The 15,598-nt window shown below is 43.6% G+C and overlaps 1 protein-coding gene across 1 annotated transcript in view; it reads right to left on the reverse strand.

The window, feature by feature from the left end:
• The window catches only part of PYGL (glycogen phosphorylase L), a gene marked incomplete at its 5' end in the record, with an annotated part of 47,319 nt that extends 32,488 nt beyond the window's left edge, over positions 1-14,831 (reverse strand). The window contains 4 exons of the mRNA XM_079700448.1: positions 3,371-3,474; positions 6,716-6,794; positions 9,637-9,738; positions 14,589-14,831. Coding sequence (XP_079556574.1) covers positions 3,371-3,474; positions 6,716-6,794; positions 9,637-9,738; positions 14,589-14,831 — 528 coding nt within the window. The remainder of the gene's footprint in view (positions 1-3,370; positions 3,475-6,715; positions 6,795-9,636; positions 9,739-14,588) is intronic.
• Positions 14,832-15,598: the final 767 nt, after the last annotated feature.

A 15,598-nucleotide genomic window follows, 5' to 3' on the forward strand; every position in this document is an offset into this window, starting at 1 on the left:
TCAGCGTCTTTCCACTCAGAACTTTAGTGTGTGACTGTTTAACTTGAGGCTGTCGCAACTGCCTTTCCCCCTCTTCCTCCCAGTGGCCAGTCATTTTCAGAGGACTATTCTGAGAAGGTTTCAATGATCCCCATTAGAGTTCGAGGTAAGTCAAGCATTTTAGCAATAAAATTATTTTCCTTGGGGGGTGGGGTGGAGTTCACAACAAACACTTTATTACTGCAAATCTTCCTTGAAGAGAGCCTTCAAAAACGGAAAGCCTATCAACCTTTAAAAATCTTCCTAGCTTGTGCAATTTTCATCAGCCTTCTCCATTGTAAGAGCAACCATGTAGCTGATGTGAGTAGAGCAGTGACCATGCCCCCAAAAGGCATTCTGCTTTCCTGGAAGATATTTTTTGTTTTTCATAGAAACAGTTTCTTTTTTATGTTTGCTCTGTAAAATCCCATCCCAGTGAACAATGGCTATGGTAGATAAAATTAGGTGTCCTTCTGACTCAATTTCACTTGTAATGAAAGAAGTGATGATGTAGTAAAGCTAGCTTTGGGGACTAGCAAAAGCCACTTGGTCTCTCTTTTTCCTTTAAAAACACTAGAATATATATACTTCTTGGGTCTCACAGGGGAGAAGGGATGGTTTCCTGAAATAAGGCCTTTTAAAAGTAGCAAAGGTCATAGGTGGGATTAATAAAGAGTGACCTTTCATAAGACTTTGGGGAAAATGCACTTGAAAGACAATTTTTTGAGATTGATCTGCTGAGTTACAAAAAATCTTTCACAGAAAAGTAAGAAATAAAATCCTTAAACATTCTGGGGTATAATGAGTACCATACAGGATACAAAGACTGAGAATGGATACCATGTATCGCTTGGTCAGGTTGTGTTAAAATCTTGGTCCTAACTGGAAATGCCTGCCAAGCTAGGCTTCTCACCATGTAGCCCTAGATTACTTCACTGTGGAAGGGAACCAATTACTTTGTTTTTATATATATATATATATTTTTTGCAGTACACGGGCCTCTCACTGTTGTGGCTTCTCCCGTTGCAGAGCACAGGCTCTGGATGCGCGGGCTCAGAGGCCACGGCTCACGGGCCTAGCCGTTCCGCGGCATGTGGGATCTTCCCGGACCGGGGCACGAACCTGTGTCCCCTGCATCAGCAGGTGGACTCTCAGCCACTGCGCCACCAGGGAAGCCCCGTTTTTATATCTTTTTATGATTATAAAATACACATTTCTCATGAAATATGAGTCATGTAGGAGAACAAATAGAAGATAGTCAAAGTCACCCATAATCTTATCTCCCAGAGATAATTAATTACCGTTGAAGCTTTGACATATTTTTTTTCTAGCACTTTATCTTTTTGGTTTCCTTTGGATAGGTCATACTATCCAAATGATCCTATACCTCCTTTTTTCAGCTATGATAAACAATTTCCCATTTCATTATAATTAATTAAAAACATGATATTAATGGTTACATTAATATTTATTATATAATACTACAATTTAAAAAATTATCCTTTTATTAGGCCAAATTAACATTTCATTGAGTGCCTATTTGTGCAACAGACATTTTACATATTTTCATAGTTCTGTGAAGCTGGCATCTCCATTTTGCAGACAAGAAAAGTGAGGCTCAGGGAAGCTAGGTAACCTAATCAAGGCAACAAACTTCATAAGGGTAATCAGTTGCACTCAGGCCTCAAATTATAAATTAGATCTCATATTAGGGCCCAATTTTTTTTCTACCCAATGCTGCCTCCTAACTGATTTAGGAGTAGCTAAAGATACACTGGTTCTTAACAAAATTTGGAAGTTTGTCTTTCAATATGTTCCCAATATTCTCCTCCTGGGACTTCCCTTGGTGCGTTCTCTTATCATATCAAATCTTTTAGTGCCCTCCTTCTTTGGCCCAGAGTGTCCAAACACTGAGGGAGGGGAAAGTGGATGGCGGTGACACTCAGCTTCTCATCCTTCCTCTCCCCTGGGATTAGCGCCAGCCTAGGTCCCCCAACCCAATGCCTGATCACACTGACCTTGGACTGACTCTTGGGAGGGCTCAGAGAGCTCAGGCTTCTTGCAAATCCAGTATCTTTTTGTCGATGTGTGTGTATGAGACAAAGATAGGGAAAGAAAAAAACCTAAATCACACTTAGCATCAGGGAAAACTGTCCATGCCAGGGCTGACTGTAGTTCAAAGAGTTACCAAAGATAAAGAGAAACAAATACTTAAGAATCTAGTTTGGTTATATAAAAATAAAATGAGAGTCGTTTGTATGGATTCATTACTATTTGTGCAGTTTTCTACAGAGCACTATAATTATACATATTAAATATGTGCCAGAGTTTTTTAATATAATAGTTAACAGGATTGCCTGCTTTCGTCTTGTAAAAAAATTAGAACACTGAGCTTACATATCTTGTAAGATAGGCATGTTAAGGAGGGCAAGACTCTGAGTGTAGAAAAGAATACTGAATGTGGACCTGGAAATCTGGGGATATACAGCCTTATTTGCCAGCTGTGTGATCTGAGGTGCCTTCACCTCTTAAGACCTTCAGTTTTCTCACCTACAAAAATGGTGACTTGCTTCCTACTATCAAGAGTTATTGGGGGACTTCCCTGGTGGCACAGTGGTTAAGAATACGTCTGCCAATGCAGGGGATATGGGTTCGAGCCCTGGTCGGGGAAGATCCCACATACCACAGAGCAACCAAGCCTGTGTGCTACAACTACTAAGCCTGTGCTCTAGAGCCCATGAGTCACAACTACTGAAGCCTACGTGCCTAGAGCCCATGCTCTGCAACAAGAGAAGCCACTGCAATGAGAAGTCCACGCACCCCAACGAAGAGCAGCCCCCGGCTTGCTGCAACTAGAGAAAGCCCATGCACAGCAAAGAAAACCCAATGCAGCCCAAAATAAATAAATAAATTAATAATAATAATAAAAAAGACCCAACACAGCCATAAATAAATAAATTTATTTATTTAAAAAAAAAAAGAAAAAAAAGAGTTCTTGGGCCAAAAGATGTGCTCCTCCATTTTATATGCTGCAGAGATAGGACACTGCACATTATAGGCAGTCCACATCCAGGCAATCAGTGATAAATATTTTCAGAGCACCCTTGTGAGTCTGGCACCGTACAAGATGCTACGGATCTGGTGGTGAATGATATTGGTGATACTGGCAGGCTCTCTGCTCTTAGGGAGCTTACACCTCAAAGTGGGAAGACTGACAGTATTCACTGATGTCAACCAAATGCCACAGAAAGTAGTAAAGCTCTATGTAAAATGTCCATAAATTATAAACCATCCAGAACACCATGAAGACAAAGTACTTTAATGACAAAATTTAAAAATATGTCTCACATACCTGCCATCCATCTCGAATCTTCTGGTTGAAGATTCCATATTCATATCGGATGCCATAGCCATAGGCTGCAAGTCCCAGAGTTGCCATGGAATCCAAGAAGCAGGCTAAATTAAACAGAGCACAGGCAAAAGGCAGAGTCATCAAGGTTAGTCAAAATTTTGTCTTTCTCTAAAAAACATGGCAGCCACAAAACATTTCTCTATGAGAAACCATATATGTGTCTTAAAGCACAGAGACTGCAGCACAGTGGGTATTAAGTTTTTAAAATAACATTTTTTCTAATTATAAAATAAACTATAGAAAAGGTAGAAAATACAAACATGTATAAAGAAGAAAACAAACATTTATTACCTCACCATCCAGAAATAAGCACTGTGTTGGCATTTCATCTGAGAAATGCCAGATGTCTACGTTAGAAATGTCCTTTATTATGTCTGTTCCTTACACTGCCCTTTCTAGGGGAAGCTGTCTCCATGCCCCCCTATTTGAAAAGACGTGTATAATTTGCATGTGACCCATCTGACGGACTAGCTGGACATCTGGGGCAGACTCTCTTTCTCACTAATGGAATTCCAGTGTGGTTCACATATCAGGTGGCCTTATGCTTCAGGGAGGCTGGACCAGGAACTGAATCTTGACTAAACTTCTAAGCTAATCATAGTAATTTTATGTCCTTCACCAGTTTGGGTTTTGGCATGAGCATACAATGACATTCAATCCAATGAGAGGTGCTAGAAAGTCTGCTGGATACAGTGAAAGATTTTCCTTACTGCTGCCGTCTTTCTTCCATGAAGGTGAAGTCAAAAGAACCATAGAGACCCAGAATCCTGACAAAATTGTGCTGCTGAATAAATTAAGCTTGGAACGGCCAACCTCTGAAGTTCTCGTTCTGTGATAATACATGTCCTTGTTGGCGGAACTAGCTTTCGCTAGGTTTCTTTCTTTTTTTTTTTTTGCGGTACGCGGGCCTCTCACTGTTGTGGCCTCTCCCGTTGCGGAGCGCAGGCTCTGGACGCGCAGGCTCAGCGGCCATGGCTCACGGGCCCAGCCGCTCCGTGGCATGTGGGATCTTCCTGGACTGGGGCACGAACCCGTGTCTCCTGCATCAGCAGGCGGACTCTCAACCACTGCGTCACCAGGGAAGCCCGGTTTTCTGTTTCTTGTAGCCAACGGCTTTAATGACAGAGCACCTGATCTAGAGCAGCCAATCAACAGGCTGGGTAGGATCTATCTTGTGGTCGGGAGCAATTTTAGGGGTTACACTAAGCATGTTGCCCCTCTCAGGAAATGTACAGAGAATGAGAAAACATAGTAGGATCTAAAACTGAAAAGAACATTGAAAATTGTAGATCAAACAGGAAGAGACTGAGCTAGGTTCACGGTGGAGTCCTAAAACAGATCCACAAAGGCCAGTGGCCAAGACCTTCAAGTTACTGTAACATCACAATTGTCTTCCAGTCCCTGTGCTCACGTGGCCTGGCTCTGTCCCAGTTCCTGCTCTCTAGGAGCTGTGGCGATTTGTCTTTTCCTGGGTCCTGATCAAATTATCCTTAGAGCCTCACCAGAATGGGGTCCCAGTTTTTTCAGTCTGGTAAGAGATGAGGTCATCTAATGAGAATTACTCAGACTCATTCACCCCTTCCCTGTCAGGCCCAGGGTGGGGTTAACCCTGCCAAAAAATAGGCCTGGGACTTTACATAAAAGGAAGGCAGGGGCTTCCCTGGTGGCGCAGTGGTTGGGAGTCCGCCTGCCGATGCAGGGGACACAGGTTCGTGCCCTGGTCCGGGAGGATTCCACATGCCGCGGAGCAGCTGGGCCCGTGAGCCATGGCCGCTGAGCCTGCGCGTCCGGAGCCTGTGCTCTGCAACGGGAGAGGCCACAGCAGTGAGAGGCCCGCGTACCGCAAAAAAAAAAAAAAAAAAAGGAAGGCAGCCTACCTTGTCAGTCTTAGATGAGCATGCCGTTGGCTCTGCTTGTCTTCCTATAGCTCCATGGAAAGCCTACTAATTACCCGATGATTAACTTCTCAAGGTGGCCAAGTATGCCAAAGGCAGCGTTTTCTATGACTAACTGCAACGTTAAAACACATGGCCACTAACGTAGTAAGGAATAAGCAATATGAAACACATGCAAATGGAGTTCTAGTCATTTGAAACTGTGTGTAAAATTAAGAGATTGTGGAATCATTTCTAAAAGAGAAGACGTAGATATTTTTCATAGAGTACAAACTGATACATACATGTGTGGTCATACATTCTATTATTAAATTTAAACTTCACAAGTAAATAATATAGTAACATCCTCTTTGTCAAAACAATTAAAATGTTACTGACAGGGCTAGCATCCCTTTTGACTGCTGCCCCCAATTCTGCGCTCCTCTCTACAGAAGACCCCAGGGAGCAGTTCAGTATTTCAAATTCCAGACTTTTTCTATGGATTTACATATATACATTCTCACATAAAATATTAATTTTTTAAAAACATAAATGGTATCACACTGTGTGGCTTTTAATGCAACTTGTTTCCTCTACCCCCAGCTCCCCACCTCTTGGAGGTCTATGCAGGGAAGTACAAATAGTTCACTTTTAGGTTGACACATATTATTCTGTAACATGGTGTTCCTCTACTTATTTATCTATTCTATCAATGGACATTAGGTTATTTCTAAAATTTTGCTCTTACAAACAATACTGTAGCAATTTTTTTCACATGCCTCCTTGTGTACATGTTGGAGTATTTCTTTAGGGTAGATATCAGGAAGTAGAATTGCTTGGTGGTAAGGATGCATATTTTTAATTTAATGGCATTGGTATTATATTTTTAATGTTTTCCTCTATATTTGTGGAAAAATCATTTCCTGGATAAAGCAAAGAACTCAAACTTCATCCATACAAAAAAAACCCTCATTAATTAAATCATACCAATAGTATAACAAGTGTATCACTGCCTACTAGTCAATCAAAAAGCAAACTGTTAAGTGCACAAGACGATAACACAATGGCTAAACAACTTAGGTGCTACCACACAAGTATGTGAATTGAGCAGCTGTAAACAAATAACAGTGAAGTGAAGGGGCCACTTTGGAAACCCTTAAGTGCACAGGAAAGATCTGGTTAGCTTTGGGGTTTGAAGCAATGTCTCCAAACTTTTTAAGCAATGTCTCTTTTGTTAAAGATCCTTTCTCTACTGTTTGTCTAGAACTGGTCAAACAACCGTGCAGACTCAGAAACAAACACATGTACAACTGGCTCACACTGTGCACTTTTGGACAGTCTTCTGGTTCTTTGAGCATGGCTGTGCATGGCATCTGAGACGGCGTCAAGGGCCAGACAATAGCACACTTACCAGCAAGCCTCCCAAGACCACCATTGCCAAGCCCAGCATCTTCTTCAATTTCTTCTAACTCCTCCATATCCAATCCAAGCTGGTGATGAAAGAAAAACAACACAGGACGTGGATACAAACTTTAGATATACAAACAGGCCACTTCAGAGAGAATAGTCATTTCCTAAAGCTCTGGGTTGGGTCTTCAGGTTCATCTGTGAACTCAATCCTGCCAGGTCCCTCACTGCTTGAACTGGCATCAGATACCCGCTGCAGTGCTGGTGACTGAAGACGCAAACTGTCCGAGATGGCACAGCAGCAGCTTGGAGAAGAGTATGGGCTGTAAATGTCCATTACCGACTCTGTTACTTCTTAGCTATATGAACCTGAGCAAGGCAGTAAATGTCACTATGCATTTCACTTCTCGTTTAAAAATGAGGATAATAGTATCTACTTCATTTAGGGCTGTGAATTAAATGAGATTATACAAACAAAGCATTCAGAATGATTCCTGGGTAGGTATTTCTCGATAAATGTTGGCTAATACTATTTCTTAAAATTATTTTTTCTTGCCAGGGTAAAACCTCAGAAATAGTCCAGTACCAAGTTGATACTAACTGGACTAAATTTTGAAAATTACCAAAAGGTATGAGGTCAGATTTTTTGGGATGGACTAAAGTTCATCTTTTCATGACCACAACTCAGTAAAGTCAAAGGTGGTTAACCCAAAACCAGTTAGAGTCACTTCCCATGACACCAGGGGCCAGACAGCAGTCAGGGAAACCTCAGCCCTGTGGTCCTGCTGGATGGGCCTACAATCCTCTACTTCTCTCTGGGGTAGATAACAGACTGTGGGGGGATAGTGGGAGGGGGAGATAAATTAGGAGGTGGGATTAACATATACACACTACTGTATATAAAATAGGTAAACAACAAGGACCTACTGGGCTTCCCTGGTGGTGCAGTGGTTAAGAATCTGCCTACCAATGCAGGGGACATGGGTTTGATCCCTGGTCTGGGAAGATCCCACATGCCAAACAGCAACTAAGCCCGCGAGTCACAACTACTGAACCTGCGCATCTAGAGCCTGTGCTCTGCAACAAGAGAAGCCACTGCAATGAGAAGCCTGAGCACTGCAACGAAGAGTAGCCCCCGCTTGCCGCAGCTAGAGAAAGCCCGTGCGCAGCAATGAAGACCCAATGCAGCCAAAAATAAATAAATAAAATAAATAAATTTATTTAAAAAACCAAAAACAAAAACAAGGACCTACTGCATAGCATAGGGAACTATACTCAATATCTTGTAATAACCTATAATGGAGAAGAAGGTAAAAAAGAATATATAGGTGAGTCGCTTTGCTGTACACTTGAAACTAACACAACATTGTAAATTAACTATAGTCAACTAAAAAAAAAGAGAGAGAGACTGTGGGAGGCCAAGGAGCATCTGTGACCTTGGGGATGGATGGAATTGGTTGCCAGTCAGCTCCCTGCCACAAAGTGTTGGGACCCGCACAGCCAGAGGTCACTAGCAGCAGTGTGGACTCATATCAAAATTCTGCAGCTCTAGAGGTCACTTTGGACTGTTCATCTTACAATGAGGAAATTGATGGCCAGATAAATTAAACGACCTGTCCTCTGCTGACTAGATAATAATCTAGCCCATGCGTGGCGAATAATGGTCCATTGTGAAATGACTGCATTCTTATCTGAAAGTGATGCAATCCATGAAATTTTACATGGAAACATAATTTACACATTTGAAAACATATGCACAAGACGTAACTATGCTTGAAGTGGATGCCACAGTTGCCATGGGGTTACCTGCATGGATCCTTACCCTTATTCAAAAGTTGCTTTCTGACACAAGTCCTGATAACTAAATCTTCTAAGAGTTCAAAAATGGATTTGCTTCTGTTCATTGTTCAAAGGGCTTTCAAACTTGCTCCCTGGTGACTAGAGTACTGGGGTCCTTGTGACATCAACTGCTAATGCTAGTGCTCAGGATTTTTAACATTCTAAACATGTGAGTCTAGAGTAGGCTATAAACCTTGAGCAAGGAGACATGGGTCACTTCATCCCACCTGGTTAGATTATGGTGCAAAGGAGGTGTATTTTTTTCAGCTGATATCAGGGGAAGCAAAGAAAAGGGAAGCAGAGAGGAGCTGCAATGGTTCTTTCACAGGAAATGCTCTACTAAACCCACACAAAGGAAACCAGCCCTAGTGACAAGCAGCTGACCACATGAGAGGACAACAACCCTATGCCAGGACAAAAGCAACTTGAACAGTCTCTTATTTAGACTGCATCTTTGCAAATACACGTTCTTCCTATTAACCACATCAGAAAGGTTAAGGACTATTTTTTGGTATGAAGATGCTTGAAGGTCAAAGGAGAAACAGTTAAATATATTCATTCAAACAAATTAGCGCATTAGGTTCAAGACCTCAGGCTCCTCATTAAAAGAGGAAGTGTATTTTACATCTCATTAAGCAATAGAGAAAGTATGACAACAGAATTTTTAAAGTTTATTACTTTCACATATTGCCTTGATATACAAATAACAGTCGAACTTCGATCCCTTTAAAAAAGTATATAGGAGCCCAAAGTAAAGCTTGTGCTTCTGATAGCAGGGACTCAAGTACTTCTTAAAGGCTTGTTCAGATGCTAATTTCTAAAATGTAATTTGTTGCATAATGCTGTCAAAAACTGATTGCAGAACAAAATTCTCATGAGGCAAAACTAGTTCTCTAGCTTTGTTCCTCTTAACCCAGAGCTCAGGAGTACTATAAGTTTAGATTTCTAATAGTTTGTAATAGCCATGTCTATAGAAGCAATTTTTCACCATTGGGGGGGTGGGGTGGGGCGGCTATATCCCCAAGGTTCCTGAGTTGAACTTGAAATTTAAAGGGAGAGAATGAGAGAAATACGGAGACAATGTACCTGGTAAATGGCCTCGTCACAGGCATTCTGCAGGCCAAGGTTGATCATGGTGTTCTGTAATGTTCGGCCCATGTAAAATTCCAAAGAGAGGTAATAAACCCTCTGAAACAAAGAAGAGAGAGGTCATGTTAACGGCAATGAGGCCAACCTTACTTGTCAACATAAAAACACAAGGTCACCAGTAAGAAACAAACAGGCAGGACTACTTTAACTCAGGTTCAAATGAGACTCCTATAGACGCATGAAGGGCTAAGGAAAAGCACTACTGATAACTAACTGGCTTTGGGAAAACCATTTCATATCCTGGTTTTGGTAATACTTAAAAAAATATATATCTTTTACCCCCAGGGAGGGGAAAAAAAGCAAACTCATCCAACTCATTAGATTCAATGTTTTGTGGGTTTTTTCTTCCTGTTCATGAGCCTCATGAAAAAACATATGTTTGGGGTAAACGGAAGTCAGACTGACATAGCTCATCATTCATCTGTAAAATGTTTATAGGATGAGGGTCAGGTGGGGTTGGCTGTGAGCATCTCAAGGCATTCAAGAAACACAGAGATTAACTCCTTCAAGATACACCCAATGGCTACAAAGTATTCCTCCTTAACTGTTACTGCAAGTAATGTTATAATTAAATATTTTAGAATTAAAATTATCCTAGAAAGTCTATGAACTGGCAGTAGTTCCTTCTGTATAACAAAAGACTGCCTCAGGTTTATTGGTGTCTGTTCTTGGTGAAATAGGACATTTCTCTATCAGCTTAGAAACTGTTTGTCTTTGACATAATAAAAGCCAAGTAAATATCATTAGTATCAGAGTTGAAAGCAAAAGGTGCAAAGCTCAGACTTACCTAAAACCCTTTAAAATACAAGCAAGGTTTACTAGTCAAAAAAACAAAAAGGGTCAGTAACTTCATCATCCTCTTATAAAATATCTTACTCTCTGTATCAGTTCCTCTTTTCTTTTTCACCAAACACAAAACAAAACAATAAAAATCTGTAAATGCATCAGTATCAATATAAAGTCACCTCAAATTTTAGGGACTTCCCCATTTCTCAATAGGAAGAACCCCCAAGAAAAGGATTTGGTCAACCAGGAAGTACTAAAAAAAAAAAAAAGAATATAGTTCAATAAAAGAAATGCCTATTATAAAAATAAAAAAAGAAGAAATGCCTATTATGATATTTAAATCATTAGTTACACATATATACTTATATGTATATACTGATATATACTTATATGAAAATGTCAATTCAGAAATCTTACTTTTCCCTACTTACATTTTATGAAACAATTGAATTCTAAGTCTTCCCATGGATAGTCAACATGTTAGCAAACACTGTTTTCCAGAGCACATCATCATTATTTTTATCCAAGTTGTTTGAATATCTATAATGCTGTCATCAGGGCCCTCATTAGTTTATTAGATACCTTTCTGTGAGCTGGGAAAAGGTATCTTTCCTGGGGCAGACTCAGGCCAAAGAGGTGCAAGGCGTCACTCACCCCCCACGGCTGGCGCCCTTGTACCAATGCATCACAAAAAAGAGCATCTCAAGCCACAAATATCCATTTACATAACATCAGGGCAGTTTTCTTCATTCTTCCCTGTGTGCATTTTCATGATCTCTATAATATAACCACTACCTATTGCTTTTTACTTTTTAGTGATCTATAAAAAGCTTGGTTATAAATACAGTATATATATCCGACACTTGCAATTGTGAGCTCATAGTCCCAGGAATAATGACGATATCTGTGTTAAGCTTCTTTGTCTCCCTTTTAAGGATTCTAAATTAGCATGGACTTAAGAGTTTTTAAGACATTTCAAGGTCTTCCTAAAAAAATGTTGCTGCTTAAAATAAAGTAGTTGATACAGAGCATCTTGTTACATGACAGATTTTCCAAGGACATGAATTTAAGGTGATTTCCTATTTTTCCATAAAAATTTTTTTTGGGGGGATAGCACCTTATATTTGGGGGTATAAAAGACCTTAAAAAATTGATCTCCCTCATCCTCTTAGTTAGTGGTCCCTAAACATTTAAAACATACTTCTGATAGAAAGATATTTGAGCAGCTCCAATATAGCTTATAGATTATATGCATGCACTACTATTACTAATATCTTACATATATTTTACAAAAAATAGAAATTTTCAAAAGGCTTGTATAGATAAAATAAAGAAGACATAATAATAAGCAATACTTTAAAAATCCTTTTAATTTGTTCCTAGTATTAATTACTAGGTGTATGGAATAGGCGGCAACACAACTGAGACTTGCAGGGCAGGCAAGAGTCGAGCAAAGTCCCACGTGGTGGGCAGGGCATTCCGGGTGAAGGGTGCAGTGTGGGCAGAGACCCGGAAGTGGGGAGAACAGGGCATGGATGGGGACGGCAAATTGGCCTGGTGGGAGAGCAAGGTAATGGGAGGGAGGGTAATGGAAGATAAGATGGGACGGGCAGGCTCACCTGGGCTGAGGAGGGCCTTCAGTGCTTAAGGACTGTGGAAGGCAACACTGCCAGTGATATAGATCTGAGCAGAGGGCAAGATGGATCTCTTTAAGAGGTTTAATCAGACTATAATGCATAGAATGAGATGGGATTGCAAACTCAAACGCCTTCAGGAGCCAGACAGAAAATAAGTGTGTAAAGGCAGTCACAAAAAACAATGAGTACTGGGCCAAGAACTGGAGTGTCCTGCCCGAAGGTACGGAAAATAAAACTGCTTAAAGATGTCTAACCGACCAAATAAAATAAGTCTTATAGCCATATTCAGTTGCATGCAGCCAGTTTAACCATTTCTGGGAAGCAAGGTAAATACTTAGAAATCTACTTCATCGAAGACCAGAGGCCAGGGCCTCAGTTAGGCAGAGAAGTGAGAACGGAGGAGAGTGGGTATTTTCAAGGCAAACTGCAGAAATCAACAGAATTTGGCAACTTGTTGAACGGGGAATACAGGAGGAAATCAAAGGTGAAACTAAGTTTTGTGTCTGGGTGACTGTCAGGATGACAATGCTATTAACATTAGAAACACAGAAGAGAGGGCAGGATTGGGAGGGATGATGATTTGAGTTTTTAACATGGTGAGTTTAAGGGAATAAGGGGAGATCTAGGTATGTTTACCAAGCACTTACAAATGTAGGAATGGAGCCAGAAAAGGAATTGAGACTAGAGATCCAGATTTGGGATTCATCTGCAGTTACTAGAAAGCAGGGGAAGTGGGAGAGAAGATTGGACACACCTACTGGCTCCACTCCATGCTGAGGGCAGGGACCTTCTATTATATGAATGATTGTCACAGAGTAGACACTTTATGAACATGTGTGGAATGGATCTTGTTCGCTTGTATCACTATCAGAATGCCTGGCTTATACCTGCGTAAGTAAGAAATGCTTGCCCAGTGCAGAAACTCACAAGAGAACAAGAAAACCATGAAGTACCAGATAAGTCACTGGAGGAGAAACGTACCAGGCAACTGTGTTCTATGGCACTAAATGCTTCGGAAGTGTGTGGGGAGGGGAGGGGGCTAGGTTCTAAAATATGGCTCATCATCTCACTCTCCAGCTTAAAAACTTAAATAATAATTTTTAAGGTAAAGTGCAGTCCCCTCTATGCAAATAAAAATTATGGTAAATATATGTATACATAAAGTGTTTTCTAAGGATATAGTTTAGCAGTTGCTACCTTTGGGTAGAGGCCTAAGCCTCAGGGGTGGGTGGGAAAGTTACTTTCCATTTAAAAGCTTTGTTACAGCTGCAATTTCTCACTCTGAGGACTGTTTTGCTTAGGGGTTCTTTGAGCACTTGGAATACGGGCTATTCTTTCTCATGCTTTACATATTTAAAAAAATCCTAATAAATGTTTATGTGTATTTCCCACTACCTCCAGGATATTCCCATCATTCACCCTTTCCAATATGCCTCCAACCAGCGTTTCCAGTTTCCTCTCTCAAGACTCACAACCATCCTCACTGCTGCTGCCAGAGCTGCTCTCTCACCCGCTCTCTACACAACACAGTCCCTCTGGCTGCCAAGTCCTACTCAGTCCTCCCCACCCCGCCTTCCCAGGTTGGCCAGGTGGAAATAATGTTCCTCCGTGCTCCCAGCGGCGTCCACTCTAGCCCCCGCGCACTGGGTAGGGGTGGTCTGTGAACAGCAGTCCTCAGCAGTTCCCGGGTGGCCTGGCCCTCGGCCTCCAGTCCGCAGGAATCAAGGAAGTCCAGAAGCTCCACACCCCACTCCCAGGAACTGCGTGTTGGTCGAGGGGCGGGGGGCGCTCAGAGCTCAGACCACGGGGAGGGACCTCTACCCCTCCCTCTTCACCGCACTCGGGCAGTACCTACGACAAGCCCGGGTCTCCCGCGAAACCCCCATCTAGTCCTCCAAAAGTTCTATGGGCTCTGAAGCACCTTCTTCCCACTCTTCCCCACCTACCCCCCCTTTAACTCTTATTACCGTTTGCATTTGTCTCCCTCCCTAAACATTCAGCTTCCCCGAGGCAGGGTTCTCATCCGTTTTGTTCTGGGTCGATTGCCTGGGGCCGAGAACTGTGCCTGGCACACCGAGAGGAGCCGCCCGATATCTCAGAGTAAACGCTGAGAGGAGATGCTCCAAAAAAGTTTGTGAAGCAAGTGAACAGGCGAGGGAGGCCTGGGCGTCGGCTCCAGGCGGTCCCCACGGGCAGGAAGCGCAGTGAGGCCCACGAGGTGTGAACGGGGTGTTGGCGGAGGGCCGGATCTGTCCCTTGGGCTGCCCACCCGCCGCCCAGACGCTCTACTCCGGACTTCGCGGGGGGCAAGAACGGGGTGAGGAGAGGTCACTCCGGGGGCTCCACCCACCCCGCCGCGGACACCGTCCCGGCGCCCGGCTGCTGGACTCGCGCGGTCCCGGAAGGGCACGACCCGGCGAGGGGCGGCGAGGAGCCCCCCTCCCCCCCCCGCGCCCGGGCGCGTACCTTGGGGCACGTCTCGTAGTAGTGCTGCTGCGTGCGGATCCAGCGCCCCACCAGGTGGTCGCGCACCGTGTGCGCCAGCGCGAAGAAGTAGTCGCGGGGGGTGGCCACATTGCGGTCCTTGACCAGCGTGAAGTGCAGATGCCGGTTGAAGCTCTTCTTCAGCTCGGCCACGTTCTCCACGCCCACGATGCCGCGGATGCTGATCTGCCGCCGCTTCTCCTGGTCGGTCAGGGGCTTGGCCATGGCGGCGGCGAGCAGGACGTGTGGCTCCAGACGCCCGGCGGCAGGACAGGGGCGGAGTCGCCCTGCGCCTCTCGCCGCTTTTGAGTCGGCGAGAAGTCTGGGGTCCGCCCCTCGGTGCGGCGCCGCCCGGGGTTGCAGCCCGCCCTCCCGGGAGGCGGAGGGAAACCCCGGCCCCTGCGTGGGACTCTGGGCCGGGCAGGGCGCGTAGGGCGGCGGGAGCGCACCTGTCGCGACCTCTGCGCACCCGATATGCCAGGGGGTGGAGGTGGGGGGCTGGCGGCCAGGGACCTGGGCTGAATCCTCTTGGCAGTTGAAGGTGGGACCTTTGGTGATTCACGTGGACACTCTGACGCCTCCTTCCGGATCTGGGGAATGGGGCTGGCGGGTGAGTAGAGGAGGGAATTTGTCCTGCCTCCCCACTCTAGAGTCTTGGGTAGAAGGAGGATGTCTGGTGTGAAAGCGTTGTAAGCAGATGGGGGGCAGGGGGGGAAGGTCCCTGGAGATGGGAGAACCACCTGCATGGCTTTCTTGACGTAAGAGAAGGCATTTTTGGCCTAAGCCATGTTGTGATCTAAGCCTGGCCACAATGCTTTTCCTTGAAGACGTCTCAGTGATTAATGACCCTAAGGGAAGTAAGGGAATGCAGAAACAAAGGAAAAGCAGTCAAGAAATAATAGTTCAGTGATAAAAACAGTCCTAGTTACTCCTCAAAGGATATACATAGCAATCTGATACCCATCTTTGAGGTCTGCAGGAACTAAGGCCCC

This window comes from Hyperoodon ampullatus (assembly GCF_949752795.1).
Source record: "Hyperoodon ampullatus genome assembly, chromosome: 3".
Classification (NCBI taxonomy): Eukaryota; Metazoa; Chordata; class Mammalia; order Artiodactyla; family Ziphiidae; genus Hyperoodon; species Hyperoodon ampullatus.